This window comes from Somniosus microcephalus, unplaced genomic scaffold (assembly GCF_052327205.1).
Source record: "Somniosus microcephalus isolate GS21.2 unplaced genomic scaffold, FLI_Smic_1.0 unresolved_chr7, whole genome shotgun sequence".
Taxonomy (NCBI): domain Eukaryota; kingdom Metazoa; phylum Chordata; class Chondrichthyes; order Squaliformes; family Somniosidae; genus Somniosus; species Somniosus microcephalus.
In genome coordinates, this window is record NW_028225185.1 from 18,878,893 (window position 1) to 18,901,215 (window position 22,323).

The 22,323-nt window shown below is 53.8% G+C and overlaps 1 protein-coding gene across 1 annotated transcript in view; it reads right to left on the reverse strand.

Moving 5' to 3' along the window:
- Positions 1-8,044: 8,044 nt before the first annotated feature.
- ttc24 (tetratricopeptide repeat domain 24) overlaps positions 8,045-22,323 on the reverse strand; it is a 42,972-nt gene continuing 28,693 nt past the window's right edge. The window contains exons 7-11 of the mRNA XM_085978747.1: positions 20,468-20,631; positions 18,246-18,405; positions 15,073-15,155; positions 9,265-9,319; positions 8,045-8,150 (exon numbers count right to left, since the gene is read on the reverse strand). Of these exons, the coding sequence (XP_085834873.1) occupies positions 8,045-8,150; positions 9,265-9,319; positions 15,073-15,155; positions 18,246-18,405; positions 20,468-20,631 (568 nt within the window). The remainder of the gene's footprint in view (positions 8,151-9,264; positions 9,320-15,072; positions 15,156-18,245; positions 18,406-20,467; positions 20,632-22,323) is intronic.

Here is a 22,323-nt window from a genome sequence, read left to right on the forward strand (position 1 = left end):
AGAAGCTGTATAACACTGGCGGCGCACTATGTTACAGCTTGCCATGAACAGAGGGACAACCAGTAAACTAAGAAAAAAATATATATAAACAATGCGAATGTATATTTATACACTCAGGGATATACCTGTTTATACACTGTATGAATAGAACTGCGTTTATGTGCTAAACCATAAATGTATTTTGATGCTTTGGCAACATAAGATGTAACTTATCATGCCAATAAAGCGATTTAAATTGTAAAATTGTAAAAAATTGGGAGAGAGGGGAAGGGAGGGAGAGAGAGAAAGAGAGCAGGGAAAGAGAGAGGGGTAGAGAAAAACAAAGAAAGGTGAGAGGGGAAGAGAGGGAGAGAGAGAAGGATATACTTGCCTTAGAGGTAGTACAACGTAGTTTACTAGACTGATTCCTGGGATGGGGGGATTGTCCTATGAGGAGAGATAGAGGAGACTAGGCCTAGAGTTTAGAAGAATGAGAGATGATCTCATTGAAACGTATACAATTCTTAAGGGGCTTGACTGGGTAGATGCTGAGAGGCTGTTTCCCCCTGGCTGGAGATTCACAGTCTCAGGATAAGGGGTCGGCCATTCAGGACTGAGATGAGGAGGAATGTCTTCACTCAGAGGGTTGTGAATCTTAGGAATTCTCTGCCCCAGAGGGCTCAGTCGTTGAGTATATTCAAGGCTGAGATCGATAGCTTTTTGGATACTAAAGGAATCAAGGGATATGGGGATTGGGCGGGAAGGTGGAGTTGAGGTCGAAGATCAGCCATGACCTTGTTGACTGGCGGAGCAGGCTCGAGGGGCTGAAGTGGGGAAAGAGTTCAAATGACATCGCTGGCAGTTTCACTGAATAGTGTAAGAAAGACAGGGGCTAACATGAAAGGCCACATCCATAAAGAGGCGGTCAAGGTAGCTGACCTTTGAAGGCTAAAAAGCAATTAAGTGGAGACAGGGGGCTAGAAATTCAGTGGGCTTTGCGCCCAGTTACCGCCCAAATAGGGTTTCTGCGCCAGTGTAAGAGGGTGCGCTGATATTCAGCGCTGCGGTAATGGCGGCGGTAGCCGGTAGCGCTGCACCGATACCAATGGCGTCATCGGTGTGCGCAGTGCCCCGGTTCCGCCCCGCTTCCGGCCCAAACCCCATATTTAGTTGCGGCCGCCTCTTCTGCAGCGGCCGCAAACAGCGATTGAAAAACGGGGCCGTACTGCTGCGCTACTGGGGTGCTTTAAGGTGGAGGTGCGGCCGGCCGCTTTTTCGGCGGCCGCCTGCCCGCACCCCCCCCCCCCCCGCGGCATTGCCGGCTGCTTTCCGCGAGCCTGGCACTTCTCCGTGGTGCCGGGCTCATTTGCCGGCACAATCCAGCGGCGATCTCGCTGTTGCAGGCACCTCCCCCTTAAGAGAAGGAGGAGGCCTGCAGTACCGCAGCCTGCCGCTCCGCAGCGGGTGGCGCAGCGGGGCCTACAGCGCAGAAATTCAGTTTCAGCGCCCCAAGCGGGGGCGGGCACACCCTGGAATAGCGCCCGGTTCCGACTTGGGGCGCAAAAGCCGAATATCTGACGGGCGCACCTGGCTCCGCGCGCAGCGCTAACTTTTGGGCGTTAGCCTGCTGGCGGGCCTTAACTGAATTTCTCGGCCACGATGTCTAGAATTTCAACTGCCCGTAAGAACCTTATTATCTCGGTCGCATTCCAAGGTATCTTTTAATTAGCATTCAGCAGTTTGAGTGATTGATTTAGTTTGCAGCTTACACATGTTTACTTTAAGATACGTAACCAATCCGTGAAGGTGCATGCGGGCCAAGATCCAATCAGGTTGCAGGAATGAATTGTGCATGAGGTTGCCGTGATTATTGTAATGTATAAAAATGTAGTGTTTGCTGTAACAATTTGGAGAAGTCTGGCTAAGAAAGAGCAGACTGTCTCCCCACCGGTGTAATAAAGACAACTTGACTATCGATCTAAAACCTTGTGTCGAGTGTTGGTTTAAAATACTCCACAACAGGGCCGTGTGGCCTACTCCTGCTCCTAATTCTTATGTTCTAGAACAAGACTAGGGAGAGAGAGAGAGAGAGGGGGAGAGAGAGAGTGAGAACAAGACCAGTGAGAGAATGAAATAAAAGGGAGGGAAAGGGAGAGCGAGATGGAGGCGATGGACAGAGAGAGAGAGGAGATGGCGAGAAAGAAATGGCGAGAGAGAGGGAGGGGAGGGAGAGAGAGAAAGAGCCAAGAGAGAGAGAGAGAGAGAGAAACAAAGAGGGGGGAGAGAAAGAAAGAAAGAGAGGAGAAAGAGGAATGATGGGGGAGAAAAACAGACTGACAGTGAAAATAAATTTGGAGGAAAAAAATTCACACACCTGCGGGAGAAGATTGGGAAAGAATGCTCGTTCTAGATCGCAACCCAGAAATAAGAAGCCCATTGGAAACTCTTTACTGAACTTTAATCTTCGATAACTGTACACTTTATACATGATAAAAACAGGCTGAAGGATTAAACCCCTCTTCGAAAAGAACCAATTTTAAAAAGCATTCCGCCGATAACTTGCAACCTCCAAACAACCGTAATCTGTGAGCTAGCTGCGGTAAATGGAGGTAAAAATTCAATTCTATAAGATCTGTTTCCTTCAGCAGAAAGAGTCGGGGAAAAGGCGGCTGGTTAAGGTGCAATTCAACGCTTGTATTTGTTAATCTAACGCCTTCACCGTGAAACAAGGGAACGCTTTATTCTCTCTCTCTCTCTCTCTAGAGAGAGAGAGAGAGAGAGAGGTTCAGGATCAGTACCGACACTGAGCAGTGCTGACTGCAGACCCTGTTGGGACCGAGCTGAAATGAATAGGGTGGTCCGCTCAGAACTGAAGGAGAATTATTGCTCTCTTTGTTAACCTTCCGTGTCGAGACTGCATGCACGGACAGCGCAGGTGAATAACGCACCCAAGAGCCTCGCTACGAGTGTACCCGGCGCACGGAGGCCGATAATCCAACTGGACTGTAATTGGAGGCGCAGGAGGAGGCCATTCAGCCCATCGTGCCTGTGCCGGCTCTTTGAAAGAGCTCTCCAATTAGTCCCACTCCCCCCCTGCCCTTTCCCCACAGCCCTGTGAATTTTCCCCCCACAAGTATTTCTCCAATTGCCTTTTGAAAGTTACCATTGAATCTGCTTTCACCGCCCTGTCAGGCAGCCCACTCCAGATCACAACTCACTGCATAAATAAAAAAGTCCCCTCTAGCTCTTAGGGAGGGATCACTGAGGGAGGGGACTAATTGGAGAGCTCGTTCAAAGAGCCGGCACAGGCACGGTGGGCCGAATGGCCTCCTCCTGTGCTGTGAGATTCTATGAGGAGAGAATGCACCTCTGGAGAACATAATACATTTTTAAAAACAAAGTCGGAGGCAAAATTAAAGTCCAAATATTTTGGGATTGACATAGCTTAAAGGAGACTTACCCGAAAAAAATAATCAGAACCAAATGAAGTTATATAAAATAGATCAAGGGTCACCGAGTATATAAAAATAAAGGACATCCACTTTACAAAAAAACTGCAGTATATGACATCTTACAAAAAATATATTAAAAAAGTTAATTTTCTGTATATATGTATAACAGCCAGACCAGGAATTGCAAGGGGAAATTAGTAATCATTTTTAGTGCTGTCATTTATTCCCTTGGTCTGTTCTGCAGCTGAGAAATCACTGGAACAGGAGGAGGCCATTCAGCCCCTCAACCCTGTTACACTGGAACAGGAGGAGGCCATTCAGCCCCTCAACCCTGTTACACAGGAACAGGAGGAGGCCATTCAGCCCCTCAACCCTGTTACACAGGAACAGGAGGAGGCCATTCAGCCTCTCAAGCCTGTTACATAGGAACAGGAAGCCATTCAGCCCCTCGAGCCTGTTACACAGGAACAGGAGGAGGCCATTCAGCCCCCTTGCGCCTGTAACATAGGAACAGGAGGAGGCCATTCAGCCGCTCGAGCTTGTTACACAGGAACAGGAAGCCATTCAGCCCCTCGGGCCTGTTACACAGGAACAGGAGGAGGCCATTCAGCCTCTCGAGCCTGTTACACAGGAACAGGGGGACATCATTCAGCCCCTCGAGCCTGTTACATAGGAACAGGAGGAGGCCATTCAGCCCCCTTGCGCCTGTAACATAGGAACAGGAGGAGGCCATTCAGCCCCTCAAGCTTGTTACACAGGAACAGGAAGCCATTCAGCCACTCAAACCTGTTACACAGGAACAGGAGGAGGCCATTCAGCCCCTCGAGCCTGTCACACAGGAACAGGAGGAGGCCATTCAGCCCCTCAACCCTGTTACACAGGAACAGGAAGCCATTCAGCCACTCAAACCTGTTACACAGGAACAGGAGGAGGCCATTCAGCCCCTCGAGCCTGTCACACAGGAACAGGAGGAGGCCATTCAGCCCCTCAACCCTGTTACACAGGAACAGGAAGCCATTGAGCCACTCGAACCTGTTATACAGGAACAGGAGGAGGCCATTCAGCCCCTCGAGCCTGTTACACAGGAACAGGAGGAGGCCCATTCAGCCCCTCGAGCCTGTTACACAGGAACAGGAGGAGGCCATTCAGCCCCTCGAGCCGGTTACACAGGAACAGGAGGAAGCCATTCAGCCCCCTCGAGCCTGTCACACAGGAACAAGAGGTGGCCATTCAGCCCCTCGAGCCGGTTACACAGGAACAGGAGGAAGCCATTCAGCCCCCTCGAGCCTGTCACACAGGAACAAGAGGTGGCCATTCAGCCCCTCGAGCCTGTTACACAGGAACAGGAGGAGGCCATTCAGCCCCTCGAGCCTGTTACACAGGAACAGGAGGAGGCCATTCAGCCCCTCGAGCCTGTCACACAGGAACAAGAGGTGGCCATTCAGCCCCTCAAGCCTGTTCTGCCATTCAATGGCTGATCTGTGGGGCACGCCCTTCACCCAAGGTTGCCCTGATAGGAACTGCCCCCCACCCCCAACCAGGGTGTGTGACTCTCTCCTCTGTGCGCCCTTGCTGCCAGGGGAAGTGTCCTGGCCTCTGCTCGGTGGGTTCCCCATCCGACCCAGCTCAGACTGGGGACCGAGAGCGGTGGAGCTTCACTCGCGCCCCTGTCCCCTTCGCCTCCGGGCTAATGACGGTTTGAAGGGAATCGGGTCATTGTACAGGGGCATCCGGTTATAACAAGGGCTGCGAGTTACCTGCATCCGTGGCTGGCTGGAGAGATTCCCCAACATTTATACACAACGGGTGTGTTCGCTGAAGGGATGTCTCGGTAGTAATTCAATGTCCTTATTGAAGAAACAGGCCTCGGGCTGTAATTGAATCCAGGTGTCCTCAGGTTACGACCTTGCAGTCGGCCATTGGCTTCTGTCTCCCTCTTGGCTCCCCCAAGACTCTGGTTGTGCAGGTGCTGGGAGGCTCCCAGTACGCCACCCAAGACATTGAGCGCCAATAGGCTATTCCACCCTGGTGGGGGGGCACAGCCAAGCCGGGTCTCTTTTCCTCACACAAGATGCGCAGGATGGCGATCGGCGGCAGGGACCCAGGCTCATTCTCCACGCTCTATCGTCCCGGTGGGGAGGGAGAGGTGTGGTGCACTTCTACATGGCCGAGACCAGGTGTATCGGCACTGACCAGGCTGGGACCTGGGACCTTCCGAGTCTGGGAGTGGGTATAGGGCTCGGGCTCAGCACCAGGCTGGGTGCTGCCCTCATGCACTAGACGTGCTCCTGCCGCTAACCTCCCTCGCTGAGCTTGTCTGCGCCCTCGCTGGTGACTGTTAATTAACGCCTCTCAGTGAGGGCCCACTGGACAGGGGGAGAGGTCAACACTGAGCACCCCACAGGACAGGGTGAGAGGTCAACACTGAAAACCCCACAGGTCAGGGTGAGAGGTCAACACTGAGCACCCCACTGGTCAGGGTGAGAGGTCAACACTGAGCACCCCACTGGTCAGGGTGAGAGGTCAACACTGAGCACCCCACTGGTCAGGGTGAGAGGTCAACACTGAGCACCCCACAGGTCAGGGTGAGAGGTCAACACTGAGCACCCCACTGGTCAGGGGGAGAGGTCAACACTGAGCACCCCACAGGACAGAGTGAGAGGTCAACACTGAGCACCCCACTGGTCAGGGTGAGAGGTCAACACTGAGCACCCCACAGGACAGAGTGAGAGGTCATCATTGAGCACCCCACAGGTCAGGGTGAGAGGTCAACACTGAGCACCCCACAGGACAGAGTGAGAGGTCAACACTGAGCACCCCACAGGTCAGGGTGAGAGGTCAACACTGAGCACCCCACTGGTCAGGGTGAGAGGTCAACATTGAGCACCCCACAGGTCAGGGTGAGAGGTCAACACTGAGCACCCCACAGGACAGGGTGAGAGGTCAACACTGAGCACCCCACAGGACAGGGTGAGAGGTCAACACTGAGCACCCCACAGGACAGAGTGAGAGGTCAACACTGAGCACCCCACTGCACAGGGTGAGAGGTCAACACTGAGCACCCCACAGGTCAGGGTGAGAGGTCATCACTGAGCACCCCACTGCACAGGGGGAAGAGGTCAACACTGAGCACCCCACAGGTCAGGGTGAGAGGTCAACACTGAGCACCCCACAGGACAGGGTGAGAGGTCAACACTGAGCACCCCACAGGTCAGGGTGAGAGGTCAACACTGAGGACCCCACTGGACAGGGGGAAGAGGTCAACACTGAGCACCCCACAGGTCAGGGTGAGAGGTCAACACTGAGCACCCCACAGGTCAGGGTGAGAGGTCAACACTGAGCACCCCACAGGACAGAGTGAGAGGTCATCACTGAGCACCCCACTGGTCAGGGTGAGAGGTCAACACTGAGGACCCCACTGGTCAGGGTGAGAGGTCAACACTGAGCACCTCACTGGTCAGGGTGAGAGGTCAACACTGAGGACCCCACAGGTCAGGGTGAGAGGTCAACATTGAGCACCCCACTGCACAGGGTGAGAGGTCATCACTGAGCACTCCACTGCACAGGGTGAGAGGTCAACACTGAGCACCCCACTGCACAGGGTGAGAGGTCAACACTGAGCACCCCACTGCACAGGGTGAGAGGTCATCACTGAGCACCCCACTGGTCAGGGTGAGAGGCCAACATTGAGCACCCCACAGGTCAGGCTGAGAGGTCAACACTGAGGACCCCATTGGACAGGGTGAGAGGTCAACACTGAGGACCCCACAGGACAGGGTGAGAGGTCAACACTGAGGACCCCACTGGACAGGGGGAGAGTTCAATACTGAGCACCCCACAGGACAGGGTGAGAGGTCAACACTGAGGACCCCACAGGTCAGGGTGAGAGGTCAACACTGAGCACCCCACAGGTCAGGGTGAGAGGTCAACACTGAGAACTCCACTGGTCAGGGTGAGAGGTCAACACTGAGGACCCCAATGGACAGGGTGAGAGGTCAACACTGAGGACCCCACAGGTCAGGGTGAGAGGTCAACACTGAGGACCCCACTGGACAGGGGGAGAGTTCAATACTGAGCACCCCACAGGACAGGGTGAGAGGTCAACACTGAGGACCCCACAGGTCAGGGTGAGAGGTCAACACTGAGCACCCCACAGGTCAGGGTGAGAGGTCAACACTGAGCACCCCACAGGACAGGGTGAGAGTTCAATACTGATCACCCCACAGGTCAGGGTGAGAGGTCAACACTAAGCACCCCACAGGTCAGGGTGCGAGGTCAACACTGAGCACCCCACAGGTCAGGGTGCGAGGTCAACACTGAGCACCCCACAGGTCAGGGTGAGAGGTCAACATTGAGCACCCAACAGGTCAGGGTGCGAGGTCATTACTGAGGAGCCAGAAACTGAGGCCTGAGAGGGATGACACTTTTGCATAAACTGTGAGAGTTCAACGGGAAAGACATTGCAACAAAACACATGATGCAACATGGTGACTTCCTGAGACAGGAATCGCCATCTTCTGCAATACTGCCAGTATTCTGAACTTTGGGAACATGGCGAGTACGGGCACTGTCCCGAGAGTGCCATTCTCAATGACTGGTGGGAAAATTGGACCTCACATGACTTTGCACATCTTTGATTCCCACTTTCTTCTCCGTTTCGGGCATTCCTTGTCCTTCCCATTTACGGAATTCCCAGATATCCGTGGTGCTGATGCAGCGCTGAAAAATAAAGGGAGGGGTAAGAATCCTGAGCCCCACTTCCCCTCCACCCATTGAGCTCCTCAAGATTGGTCACATGGCTGGGAAGGAGTGTCCATCATCCACGGTCCATTCAAACACTCCCAGGGCAGGTAAAACACAGGTTACATACAGAGTAAAGCTCCCTCTACACTGCCCCATCAAACACTCCCAGGGCAGGTACAGCACGGGTTAGATACAGAGTAAAGCTCCCTCTACACTGTCCCATCAAACACTCCCAGGGCAGGTACAGCACGGGTTAGATACAGAGTAAAGCTCCCTCTACACTGTCCCATCAAACACTCCCAGGGCAGGTACAGCACGGGTTAGATGCAGAGTAAAGCTCCCTCTACACTGTCCCATCAAACACTCCCACGGCAGGTACAGCACGGGTTATTTACAGAGTAAATCTCCCTCTACACTGTCCCATCAAACACTCCCAGGGCAGGTACAGCACGGGTTAGATACAGAGTAAAGCTCCCTCTACACTGTCCCATCAAACGCTCCCAGGGCAGGTACAGCACGGGTTAGATACAGAGTAAAGCTCCCTCTACACTGTCCCATCAAACACTCCCAGGGCAGGTACAGCACGGGTTAGATACAGAGTAAAGCTCCCTCTACACTGTCCCATCAAACACTCCCAGGGCAGGTACAGCACGGGTTAGATACAGAGTAAAGCTTCCTCTACACTGTCCCATCAAACACTTCCAGGGCAGGTACAGCATGGGTTAGATACAGAGTAAAGCTCCCTCTACACTGTCCCATCAAACACTCCCAGGGCAGGTACAGCACGGGTTAGATACAGAGTAAAGCTCCCTCTACACTGTCCCAACAGGCAGACGGAGTCCTGATTTACCATCATATCCACAGGTTTGCATCTCCATCAATGCAGCATTTCTGGAATATTGCATTGGAGAATCAGGCTACATTCTGTGCTCAAAGTGGGTATCGGAACGCGCAACCTTCTGACTCAGGGAGCAACAACACTCTCAGCTGATCCAACCTGACAGTGGAGAATTCCACAATGAAACGCTAATCAGCCGCCGCAGCCAAACGCAGCGAAACAGCCACAAGCAGGAGCAACGTTGAGACCTACCCTTCCTCAGCAGCCAGCGTTTGCCTCATCTGGAGCGATTCGTAGAAATGGTCACCTACACCAGAGACAGGGTGGGTAGAGAGTGGAGGTCAAATAAAGAGAGAGAAAGACTCGCATTCCTATCGCACTTCCCACCACCTCGGGACGTCCCAAACGCTTCACAACCAATGAAGGACTTTTTTTGAAGTGTGGTCACTGTTGTAATGTGGGAAACGCGGCAGCCAATTTGTGCACAGCAAGCTCCCACAAACAGCAATGTGATAATGACCGGATCATCTGTTTTTAGTGATGTTGGTTGAGGGATAAATATTGGCCCCAGGACACCGGGGAGAACTCCCCCTGCTCTTCCTCCAATAGTGGCCGTGGGATCTTTTACATCCGCCTGAGAGGGCAGACGGGGCCTCGGTTTAACGTCTCATCCGAAAGACGGCCCTCCGACAGTGCGGCACTCCCTCAGTACTGCCCCTCCGACAGTGCGGCGCTCCCTCAGTACTGCCCCTGCGACAGTGCGGCGCTCCCTCAGTACTGCCCCTCCGACAGTGCCGCGCTCCCTCAGTACTGCCCCTCCGACAGTGCGGCGCTCCCTCAGTACTGCCCCTCCGACAGTGCGGCGCTCCCTCAGTACTGCCCCTCCGACAGTGCGGCGCTCCCTCAGTACTGCCGCGCCGACAGTGCGACGCTCCCTCAGTATCACCCCTCCGACAGTGCGGCGCTCCCTCAGTAATGCGCCTCCGACAGTGCGGCCCACCCTCAGTACTGTCCCTCCGACAATGCGGCCCGCCCTCAATACTGCCCCTCCGACAGTGCAGTGCTCCCTCAGTACTGCCCCTCCGACAGCGCAGCGCTCCCTCAGTACTGCCTCTCCGACAGTGCGGCGCTCCCTCAATATTGCCCCTCCAACAGTGCGGCGCTCCCTCAGTACTGCCCCTCCGACAGTGCAGCGCTTCGTCAGTACTGCTCCTCTGACAGTGCGGCGCTCCCTCAGTACTGCCCCTCCGACAGTGTGGCGCTCCCTCAGTATTGCCCCTCCGACTGTGCGGCGCTCCCTCAGTACTGCCCCTCCGACAGTGCGGCGCTCCCTCAGTACTGCCTCTCCGACAGTGCTGAGCTCCCTCAGTACTGCCTCTCCGACAGTGCAGCGCTCCCTCAGTACTGCCTCTCCGACAGTGCGGCGCTCCCTCAGTACTGCCCCTCTGACAGTGCGGCGCTCCCTCAGTACTGCCCCTCCGACAGTGCCGCGCTCCCTCAGTACTGCCCCTCCGACAGTGCGGCGCTCCCTCAGTACTGCCCCTCCGACAGTGCCGCGCTCCCTCAGTATCTCCCCTCCGACAGTGCGGCGCTCCCTCAGTACTGCCCCTCCGACAGTGCGGCGCTCCCTCAGTACTGCCCCTCCGACAGTGCGGCCCACCCTCAGTACTGTCCCTCCGATAATGCGGCCCACCCTCAGTACTGCCCCTCCGACAGTGCGGCGCTCCCTCAGTACTGCCCCTCCGACAGTGCGGCGCTCCCTCAGTACTGCCCCTCCGACAGTGCGGCGCTCCCTCAGTACTGCCCCTCCGACAGTGCAGCGCTCCCTCAGTACTGTCCCTCCGACAGTGCAGCGCTCCCTCAGTACTGCCCCTCCGACAGTGCAGCGCTCCCTCAGTACTGCCTCTCCAACAGTGCATCGCTCCCTCAGTACTGCCCCTCCAACAGTGCGGCGCTCCCTCAGTACTGCCCATCCGACAGTGCGGCGCTCCCTCAGTACTGCCCCTCCAACAGTGCGGCCCTCCCTAGGTACTGCCCCTCCGACTATGCGGCTCTCCCTCAGTACTGCCCCTCCGACAATGCGGCCCACCCTCAGTACTGTCCCTCCGACAGTGCAGCGCTCCCTCAGTACTGCCCCGCCGACAGTGCGGCGCTCCCTCAGTATCGCCCCTCCGACAGTGCGGCGCTCCCTCAGTACTGCCCCTCTGACAGTGCGACGCTCCCTCAGTACTGCCCCTCCGACAGTGCGGCGCTCCCTCAGTACTGCCCCTCCGACAGTGCGGCCCACCCTCAGTACTGTCCCTCCGACAATGCGGCCCACCCTCAGTACTGCCCCTCCGACAGTGCAGTGCTCCCTCAGTACTGTCCCTCCGACAGTGCGGCGCTCCCTCAGTACTGCCCCTCCGACAGTGCGGCCCACCCTCAGTACTGTCCCTCCCACAATGCGGCCCACCCTCAGTACTGCCCCTCCGCCAGTGCAGTGCTCCCTCAGTACTGTCCCTCCGACAGTGCGGCGCTCCCTCAGTACTGCCCCTCCGACTGTGCGGCTCTCCCTCAGTACTGCCCCTCCGACAGTGCAGCGCTCCCTCAGTACTGCCTCTCCAACAGTGCATCGCTCCCTCAGTACTGCCCCTCCGACAGTGCGGCGCTCCCTCAGTACTGCCCATCCGACAGTGCGGCGCTCCCTCAGTACTGCCCCTCCGACAGTGCGGCGCTCCCTCAGTACTGCTCCTCCAACTGTGCGGCGCTTCCTCAGTACTGCCCCTCCGACTGTGCGGCGCTCCCTCAGTATTGCCCCTCCGACTGTGCGGCGCTCCCTCAGTACTGCCCCTCCGACAGTGCGGCGCTCCCTCAGTACTGCCCCTCCAACAGTGCGGCGCTGCCTCAGTACTGCCCCTCCGACAGTGCGGCGCTCCCTCAGTACTGCCCCTCCGACAGTGTGGCGCTCCCTCAGTACTGCCCCTCCGACAGTGCGGCGCTCCCTCAGTACTACCCCTCCGACAGTGCGGCGCTCCCTCAGTACTACTCCTCCGACAGTGCGGCGCTCCCTCAGTACTGCCCCTCCGACAGTGCGGCGCTCCCTCAGTACTGCCCCTCCGACAGTGCGGCGCTCCATCAGTACTGTCCCTCCGACAGTGCGGCGCTCCCTCAGTACTGCCCCTCCGACAGTGCGGCGCTCCCTCAGTACTGCCCCTCCGACAGTGCGGCAGTCCCTCAGTACTGTCCCTCCGACAGTGCGGCGCTCCCTCAGTACTGCACTGGGATTGTCAGCTTGGATTTTGTGCACAAGTCTCTGGAGTGAGACTCGAACCCACAACCTTCTGACTCAGAGGCGAGAGAGCCACCCACTGTAATGCTCTATTTTAATAAAATTCTGTTTTGAAAGCTCCAATTGACTTGCAGCCTCAACAGCTTTTTGCGGGGGAGAGTTCCAGATTTCCACCGCCCTTTGTGTGAAGAAGTGCTTCCTGACATCACCCCTGAACAGCCTGGCTCTAATTTTAAAGTGACACCTCCCTTCTTGTTCTGGACTCCCCCCACCAGAGGAAATAGTTTCTCTGCATCTATCCTGTTGAATCCTTTTAACATTTTAAACACCCGGGGATTTCCTGATCTATATAGAAAGAAAGAAAGACTTGCATTTCTGCAGCGCCTTTCACAACCTCAGGATGTCCCAAGGCACTTCACAGCTGATGAAGTACTTTTAAAGCAAAAACAGAAAGTGCTGGAAATACTCAGCAGGTCAGGCAGCATCTGTGGAGAGAGAAACAGAGTTAATGTTTCAGCTCGGTGTCCCTTCGTCAGAACTGGAAAAAGTTAGAGATGTAACAGTTTATAAGGAAACTAGCAGGGGAGCCCCACGTTGCAGGGCAATTTTTTGGGCTGGCGGATGTGTGTGCCGGGAGCCTGTGACTGGATTTGGGATGTCGGCAGTTTCCAGGGCTTTTTTGGGCCTGGTCGATGTGTGGGCCGGGAGCCTGGGACTGGATTTGGGCTGTCTGCAGTTGGAGAAGCCTAGGCCCGTTTTGCACTGTTTTTTAACCTAAACATTTCTAGCTTTTAATACCTTCTAAGATGAAAGTTAAAGTACTTATAAAACATTTTTGGTAAATGTTATTTTTTTTAAAAAAGAAACTGACCTGGATTACCAAAGTTTTGAGCTGTCCTGGCTGCTGTATAATGGCTGAAAGATCCCTGAGATGAAAACGATTAGTCCCGCCCACACACACACCGATTGGTCAACCATCAGGTGACTGAACTGTAGGATTGGTCAATCATGACGGCACAGGATTGGTCGACCTTGACGTTAGTCAATGCTAATGAGTGGATAATGAGTGGAATTTTGAAGGTTTTTTGTATAATGTGCGAACAATTTTTGTCCGACCAAAAAGTAAATATGCCTACAAGAGTCCCCTAATGATGAGCTTCCTTTTGATATAACACATGTGTAGGTACGCTCTATAACTTTTGATTGTATAGCCGGACAGAGAGACAGACAGAGAGAGCGAGACATATCCTTTTATATATATAGAAGATAGATACAAAGGTCTGTGATAGGGTGGAAGGAAGGAGTGATTAAATGAGAAACGGGATTTAATGCAATTTAATCTCTCCTGCCTCCCACCCTATCACAGATCTTCCCTTGTGTTCTGTCCTCTTGTCCCACGCCTACCTTTCCCTGCCTCTGTACCTGTGCCCGTTCCATCTCTAACTTTTTCCAGTTCTGACGAAAGGTCACCGACCTGAAACGTTGATCCTGTTTCTCGCTCCACGGATGCTGCCTGACCTGCTGAGTGTTCCCAGCACTTTCTGTTCTTATTTCAGATTTCCAGCATCCGCAGAATTTTGCTTTTGTTGAAGTACGTAAGAAACAGGAGCAGGAGTCGGCCATTCAGCCCCTCGAGCCTGTTCCGCCATTCAATGAGATCATGGCTGATCTTCGACCTCAACTCCACCTTCCCGCCCGATCCCCATATCCCTCGATTCCCCGAGAGTCCAAAAATCTATCGATCTCAACCTTGAATATACTCAACGACTGAGCCTCCACAGCCCTCTGGGGTAGAGAATTCCAAAGATTCACCGCCCTCTGAGTGAAGAAATTCCTCCTCATCTCAGTCCTCAATGGCCGACCCCTTATTCTGAGACTGTGACCCCTGGTTCTAGACTCTCCAGCCAGGGGAAACATCCTCCCTGCATCTACCCTGTCAAGCCCTGTAAGAATTTTATATGTTTCAATGAGATCACCTCTCATTCTTCTAAACTCTAGGGCATATAGGCCTAGTCTACACAATCTCTCCTCATAGGACAATCCCCCCATCCCAGGAACCAGTCTGGTGAATCTTCGCTGCACTCCCTCTATGGCAAGTATATCCTTTCTTAGGTAAGGAGACCAAAACTGCACACAGTACTCCAGGTGTGGTCTCACCAAGGCCCTGTACAACTGTAGTAAGACATCCTTGCTCCTGTACTCAAATCCTCTCGCTATGAAGGCCAACATACCATTTGCCTTCCTAACTGCTTGCTGTACCTGCATGTTTGCTTTCAGTGATTGGTGTACAAGGACACCCAGGTCCCTTTGTACATCAACATTTCCCAATCTAGCACCATTTAAATAATACTCTACCTTGCTGTTTTTCCGACTGAAGTGGATAACTTCACATTTATCCACGTTATACTGCATCTGCCATGTATTTGCCCACTCACTCAACTTGAAGCCTCTTTGCATCCTCCTCACAACTCACAATCCCTTCTAGTTTCATGTCGTCAGCAAACTTGGAAATATTACATTTGGTTCCCTCATCCAAATCATAGATCACCTTATTATAGTATATCGGAGATAAACCTCGGAGAGCTTCACACAAATATATCCTTCCTTAGGTAAGGTGACCAAGAACTTTTGGCTTCCTTCTGTGCTGCAAGTCTCTATGATTCTAAGTAATGTCTATAGCTCAGTCCCTCAGCATACACTGCACTGAACCACTGGGGAACGCAAATACCCTTTTATAATGGTGACGGGGTGTCTGATTTATCCTGGGGGGTCCTGGATTCTGTGCTACTTACTCCTCTGTGTCGCCTTTAGGCTCCCGAGCTGTAGACGGTTCAGGTACGTGGGGTCCGGCTGTAGATATGTGTTGTTTAAGTTCCTGAGGATAAGGCAGGACAATATCAGAAGCTGTCACCATGAGAGCTCGTGCCGCTCACATCTTCTGAAGCGGGCCCTTTCTACGTTTGAGGCCCACTGCTTCAGTTACCGCCCATTCCTTCATCCTAGGTCAATAAGCCTTTTAACTGGGACAGCAAACTCAGGACTAGAAGAAAGAACTTGCGTTTCTCCAGCACCTTTCACCACCTCAGGACGTCCCAAAGCGCTTCACAGCCAATGAAGTACTTTTTTGAAGTGTGGTCACTGCTGTAATGTGGGAATCGTGGAAGCCAATTTGCGCACAGCAAGATCCCACAAACACCATTGAGATAATGACCAGATCATGCTTGTTAAGGAGTAAATATTGGGCAGGACACCATGGAGAGCTCCCCCTGCTCTTCTTCCAATAGTGTCAGTGGGACCTTTTATGTCCACTTGAGAGAGCAGACAGGGCCTCGGTTTAACGTCTCATCCTGAAAGACAGCACCTCCGACGGTGCGGCGCTCCCTCAGTACTGGCACTGGGAGTGTCGGCCTGGATTATGTGCTCAAGTCTCCGGAGTGGGGACTCGAACCCACAACCTTCTGACTCAGGCGAGAGTGCTACCGCTCTCTTATATATATATAAATAAATAAAAATAAAGACATGGGAATATAAATGGATGTCTGATAATGACCCTTTGTGACCTATAAGATCGGTGTCGAGGCTCCCCTCCCCTCCAGTGGTTCAGTGGGTAATCGTGGTGCCAATCCTTACATGACTGAGGGGCCCTGGCTCACCTCCTGGTCTCTGCCTAGTCCGAGGGGCTGCTATAGACTGAGGCCTGGGGAGGAGATTAAAAATAAAAAGCCAGGGCTCCTCAACAGTCAGTGACTCCTGCTGGGCCATAGTTGCGATTCCCCCCAAGGTCGAATTGCCTGCTGCTACATGTATAAGCTCTACTCGGAGCTCCGACACAGCAAGAGAGCCCCAGCTGGGCAGAGGAAACGCTTCAAGGACACCCCTCAAAGTCTCCTTGAAAAAGTGCAACGTCCCCACCGACACCTGGGAATCCCTGGCCCCAAGACCGCACAAAGTGGAGGAGAAGCATCCGGGGAAGGCGCCGAACACCTCGAGTCTCTTCGCCGGGAGCAAGCGGAAGTCAAGCGCAGACAGCAGAAGGAGCGCACGTCAACCCAAGCACCCCACACCCAACCGCCCCTTCAACCACCGTCTGCCCCACCTGTGACAGAGACTGTAGGTCCCGCATTGGACTTATCAGTCACCTGAGAACTCGTTTTTAGTGTGGTAGCAAGTCATCCTCGGTTCCGAGGGACTGCCTAAGAAGAAGAGGCTCGCGTGTGAAGAATGGTGGCTTCAGGCGAACCCAGGTGGCTGGCGGTGTGGCACGGCTCCCCCAGAGAGAGAGTCAGCCCCTTCAGGAGAGGAGGGGAAGGGGAAAGTGGGTGGAGGAGGATGAAGGGACTCATTGGGGTTTTGATGAGATGCAAAGGGATATAGATAGACTAAGTGAGTGGGCAGTAAGGTGGCAGACGGAGTATAATGTAGGGAAATGTGAGGTTATTCACTTTGGTAGGAAGAATAGAAAAACAGAATATTTTTTAAATGGTGAGAAACTTTCAAATGTTGGTGTTCAGAGATTTGGATGTCCTCGTGCAAGAAACACAGAAAGCTAGCATGCAGGTACAGCAAGCAATAAGGAAGGCAAATGGCATGTTGGCCTTTATTGCAAGGGGGTTGGAGTACAGGAAACTCTTTTTTATCCGGCACTGACGGGACCGGCGTGGTGCCGGTTTATCAAAAAGTCCGGATTACAGAGAGGTATAGTAAAAGGTACGAGAGCTCCGTACACAGCAACAAATCCAGGCTTCCCTGTTGCTTAGCAACAGGTGCAGGGACCGGCCACAAGATCCAGGAACGGCCACTAACATGAAGTAAAACTTACCTGAACCTACTCCTGAATTTTGCCGGTTAACACGGATTTACGGTTATTTAGGTGCCGGTAAATCGAGAGTTTCCTGTATAAGAGTAAGGAAGTCTTGCTCCAATTGTACAGGGCCTTGGTGAGACCACACCTGGAGTACTGGGCACAGTTTTGGTCTCCTTATCAATGGAAGGATATACTTGCCTTGGAGGCGGCGCAACGAAGGTTCACTAGATTGATTCCTGGGATGAGAGGGCTGTCCTATGAGGAGAGATTGTGTAGAATGGGCCGATACTCTCTGGAGTTTGGAAGAATGAGAGGTGATCTCATTGAAACATACAAGATTCTGAGGGGGATTGACAGGGTAGATGCTGAAAGGTTGTTTCCCCCTGGCTGGAGAGTCTAGAACCAGGGGTCACAGTCTCAGGATAAGAGGTCGGCCATTTAGGACTGAGATGAGGAGGAATTTCTTCACTCAGAGGGTTGTGAATCTTTGGAATTCTCTGCCCCAGAGGGCTGTGGAGGCTCAGTCGTTGAGTATATTCAAGGCTGAGATCGATAGATTTTTGGACTCTAGGGGAATCGAGGGATATGGGGATCGGGCGGGAAAGTGGAGTTGAGGTCGATGATCAGCCATGATCTTATTGAATGGCGGAGCAGGCTCGAGGGGCCGAATGGCCGACTCCTGCTCTTATTTCTTATGTTCTTATGTGAATCGAGGAGTTAATCGGTCCCACCTACTCTGCTGAAGGCATTAAGGTCCATTATGAACAGATGAACAATGGCGGACAGGAAAAGACCCTACGCTCCACCCAGCCTGTCGCACACAATCGCGATACCTGGTGCATCACAGTCGATACGCTGCCCATCCCACCCGAAACCATGGGATCTCCTGGGAGAGGCGAAGAACCAGATTAAAACCCAGGCCAATGGGGGGGAGGGGGAGGGGCGAGCAACGTTCCCTCTAAGCCGCGTGGCCACGCAGCCCGTTAAAGGGACCGCACCCCCACCCCCCCCAAAAAATGAGGGGAAACATTGATGCAGCGGTGGGGAGGGGGGAAATCTGGGAAATTCCTCTCCGACTCTCCCCATGGCGACGCAGGAGATCACTCTGGCCGTGATAATTTTAGGAATTAGAGGAAGAAGTTGCCACAGGTTAGCCGTTACCTGTTGGCCTGAGCCGGGGCGTTTCTGTAAGGCTCCTCATCCTCGTCCTCTGTAATGGCCGTAAGGTCGTCCTTCTCTAGCTCCTCTGTCTCCGTCCCCCTGCGGTGCAAATTTCCGCCGTTCTCCCTGGGTACCGCAGCACTCTCGGTCTCCGCTGTTTCTGAGAGGAGGCGGTTTGGGACATAGTTGCGTGAGTTTCCACTCCACAAATGTGAGGGGTGACAATTTTCATTTATTTTAAATTGATTATGGATATCTACATCTATACAAATAAAAATTCTTCTCTATGCAGCCATTTCCTATTCATTTTTTTTTCCTGCTTTTGTATCTAAACCATTAACAGAGAATTTCCTGTGTAAACAGGTCACGTGACACTGCAGTTGCAGGCTGGGGCCACTAGGTGGCATTGCAGCACCACTGTATCCTGTACCATTGCATCCTCTGACATACAATGAGCAACGCCATGCGTATACTTCCAAAAACCGTGACTTTTTCTTAAAACTGTTAATTTTCTTACTGCCCCGTCGAGCCGCCTCACTGCTACGCCATTCCGTGACCTCGCTGATAGGATACGTCGAGCTACCCCAGCCAATTTCCTGGAGTCAGGCTCTTCCCAGCCCGGTCTGAAGGTGCAGTCCCTATCATAGTGAATGGAACTGCTCTCGGGGACTTCCTGCTGGTGACTTATGGAGTGGTCTGGTGGTGGGGGTGGCGGGGGGGGCGTAGGTTGGGGAGGCCTGAATTGGCGGCTCTACAAAAGATAATCCAAGGGGGAGAAATTCGGTATCGCCCCGTTTGGGGCACAATTATCGGCCGGGCGCAAAGTTTAGCGCCTGCCGCTAATTATCGCCTCCGACTTCAAACTTGGCTTCTATCGCTCCTGGAGGTGATTGAAGCGTTAAATCAGGCGCTACACGCCTCTCTTAAGGCGCTAATGCCGAGGAGCGAGGCGCTACCTCAGAGCGCTGGCGAAGCTCAGGTGATGTCAGTCAGCAATGGAACACAGACACACTGGCGCTGGCCTGTTCTTAAAGGGGAGGGTCGATCTTGCTCTCCATCCACATCCTGCTCATTGCAGCCTTGAATCTCGGCCTGGAGAGACCTGTACATCAAATCTGCTGGAAAGAACAATGGAGAGGCCCAGGGAAAGAGCTCAGAGTGCAGCCACCACAGTCTCTTCTAAATCAGTGCCAGGAAGGTCAAGTCAAAATGAACCTGCAAAGTGCTGCTCAGTACCCAAAACTCCTTCACACAGCGTTGAATCTCTCCAGAAGTCTCTCTCGCTCTCTCAGAATGCGTGGTGCAAAAATGTCACCGACAAAAAAAGGCAGGAAGCGGTCGCCTTTAAATAGCGCTCCCCCAGTCCCTTCCCAACAGCAAAACGCTCCCCGCAACCTGTCGTTGCTAGCGGCAGGCGGTAAGGCAGGGGGTGACACTCAATATCCGGTCCGGGGCGTTGCACGCTCGACTGACGTCACGATCCGCCGGCACAGGAGATCGTGGCGGTAGTGTTTAGCGCCGCCACAAAATGTCTAGTTAATTCCGCGAGCGGCGCAAACATCGCCGCGCCCGGGCGCTAGTGGCTTTGCACCCTATTAGTGCCCTCTTAGGCGCTAACGGGAGGCGCAAACAACTGAATTTTTCCCCACAAAGGTTTTAGTGAGTAGAGTCTAGAAATATGTTCATTTTTATATCTAGTATCACTTTCTTAATTCTTGGGATGTGGCTGACATTTATTGCCCGTCCCTAGTTGGCCCTTGAGAAGGTGGTGGTGAGCCGCCTTCTTGAACTGCTGCAGTCCGTGTGGTGAAGGTGCTCCCACAGTGCTGTTAGGGAGGGAGTTCCAGGATTTTGACCCAGCGACGGTGAAGGAACGGCCGTTATTATATTTCCAAGTCAGGATGGTGTGTTGGTAATTTGTTGGGGAACCTGGAGGTGGTGGTGTTCCCATGCGCTTGCTGCCCTTGTCCTTCTAGGTGGTGGGGATCGCAGGTTTGGGAGGTGCTGCCGAAGAAGCATTTGCAGGGCTATGGGGACAGAGCAGGGCACTGGGACTAATTGGACAGCTAGCACAGGCACAAAGGGCTGAATGGCCTCCTTCTGTGCTCTACCATTCTGAGAGAAGGAGCTTATCAAAACCCAAATCAGCAGCAGGGTCTAGCTCAGCAAGCAGCGAGCCAATTCAAAATTTAAATAATTTCAGCACGCCCCCTTCTCATTACCTCGGAGTCCGTTGCCGAGAGACTGCTCGCTTTCTCCAGCGGAGGTGCCTGGGGCTGCGGGGCCGTGTGAAGTGAATCCGTTGTCGGTCTGCCTTCGCTGTTCATGGACGTGTTGCGTTCCCTGGGAGCTGGGCGTGTATGGGGGCAAGCGGTTCTCCACAGGCCTGCTCAACACAAGGGGTTGGGAAAGGTGAGGATACGGTGGGGAGGAAATGACTCACCTTGGAAACATAAAATGGAGCGTTTCTGTACTCTCACGTGTATACGGCATTGGGAGATTTGTTTTTCTTATTGTGCAGAGGGTTGTTATAGTGAGAAGGTGGGTAGGTGGGGTTGAGGGACATGGGGAGAAGGTGGGTAGATGGGGTTGAGGGATAGGTGAGAAGGTGGGTAGATGGGGTTGAGGGTGTGGTGAGAAGGTGGGTAGGTGGGGTTGAGGGATATGGGGAGAAGGTGGGTAGATGGGGTTGAGGGTGTGGTGAGAAGGTGGGTAGATGGGGTTGAGGGTGTGGTGGGTAGGTGGGGTTGAGGGATATGGGGAGAAGGTGGGTAGGTGGGGTTGAGGGTGTGGGGAGAAGGTGGGTAGATGGGGTTGAGGGACATGGGGAGAAGGTGGGTAGATGGGGTTGAGAGATATGGGAGAAGGTGGGTAGATGGGGTTGAGGGATATGGGAGAAGGTGGGTAGGTGGGGTTGAGGGTGTGGTGAGAAGGTGGGTAGGTGGGGTTGAGGGATATGGGGAGAAGTTGGGTAGGTGGGGTTGAGGGTGTGGTGAGAAGGTGGGTAGATGGGGTTGAGGGTGTGGGGAGAAGGTGGGTAGGTGGGGTTGAGGGACATGGGGAGAAGGTGGGTAGGTGGGGTTGAGGGTGTGGTGAGAAGGTGGGTAGGTGGGGTTGAGGGATATGGGGAGAAGGTGGGTAGATGGGGTTGAGGGTGTGGTGAGAAGGTGGGTAGGTGGGGTTGAGGGATTTGGTGAGAAGGTGGGTAGGTGGGGTTGAGGGATTTGGTGAGAAGGTGGGTAGGTGGGGTTGAGGGACATGGGGAGAAGGTGGGTAGGTGGGGTTGGGAGATATGGGGAGAAGGTGGGTAGGTGGGGTTGAGGGTGTGGTGAGAAGGTGGGTAGATGGGGTTGAGGGACATGGGGAGAAGGTGGGTAGGTGGGGTTGAGGGACATGGGGAGAAGGTGGGTAGATGGGGTTGAGGGTGTGGTGAGAAGGTGGGTAGGTGGGGTTGAGGGATATGGGGAGAAGGTGGGTAGGTGGGGTTGAGGGACATGGGGAGAAGGTGGGTAGATGGGGTTGAGGGTGTGGTGAGAAGGTGGGTAGATGGGGTTGAGGGTGTGGTGAGAAGGTGGGTAGATGGGGTTGAGGGTGTGGTGAGAAGGTGGGTAGGTGGGGTTGAGGGACATGGGGAGAAGGTGGGTAGATGGGGTTGAGGGTGTGGTGAGAAGGTGGGTAGATGGGGTTGAGGGTGTGGTGAGAAGGTGGGTAGGTGGGGTTGAGGGATATGGGGAGAAGGTGGGTAGGTGGGGTTGAGGGACATGGGGAGAAGGTGGGTAGGTGGGGTTGAGGGACATGGTGAGAAGGTGGGTGGGTGGGGTTGAGGGTGTGGTGAGAAGGTGGGTAGGTGGGGTTGAGGGACATGGTGAGAAGGTGGGTGGGTGGGGTTGAGGGTGTGGTGAGAAGGTGGGTAGGTGGGGTTGAGGTTGTGGTGAGAAGGTGGGTAGGTGGGGTTGAGGGTGTGGTGAGAAGGTGGGTAGATGGGGTTGAGGGATTTGGGGAGAAGGTGGGTAGGTGGGCTTGAGGGATATGGGAGAAGGTGGGTAGATGGGGTTGGGGATATGGGGAGAAGGTGGGT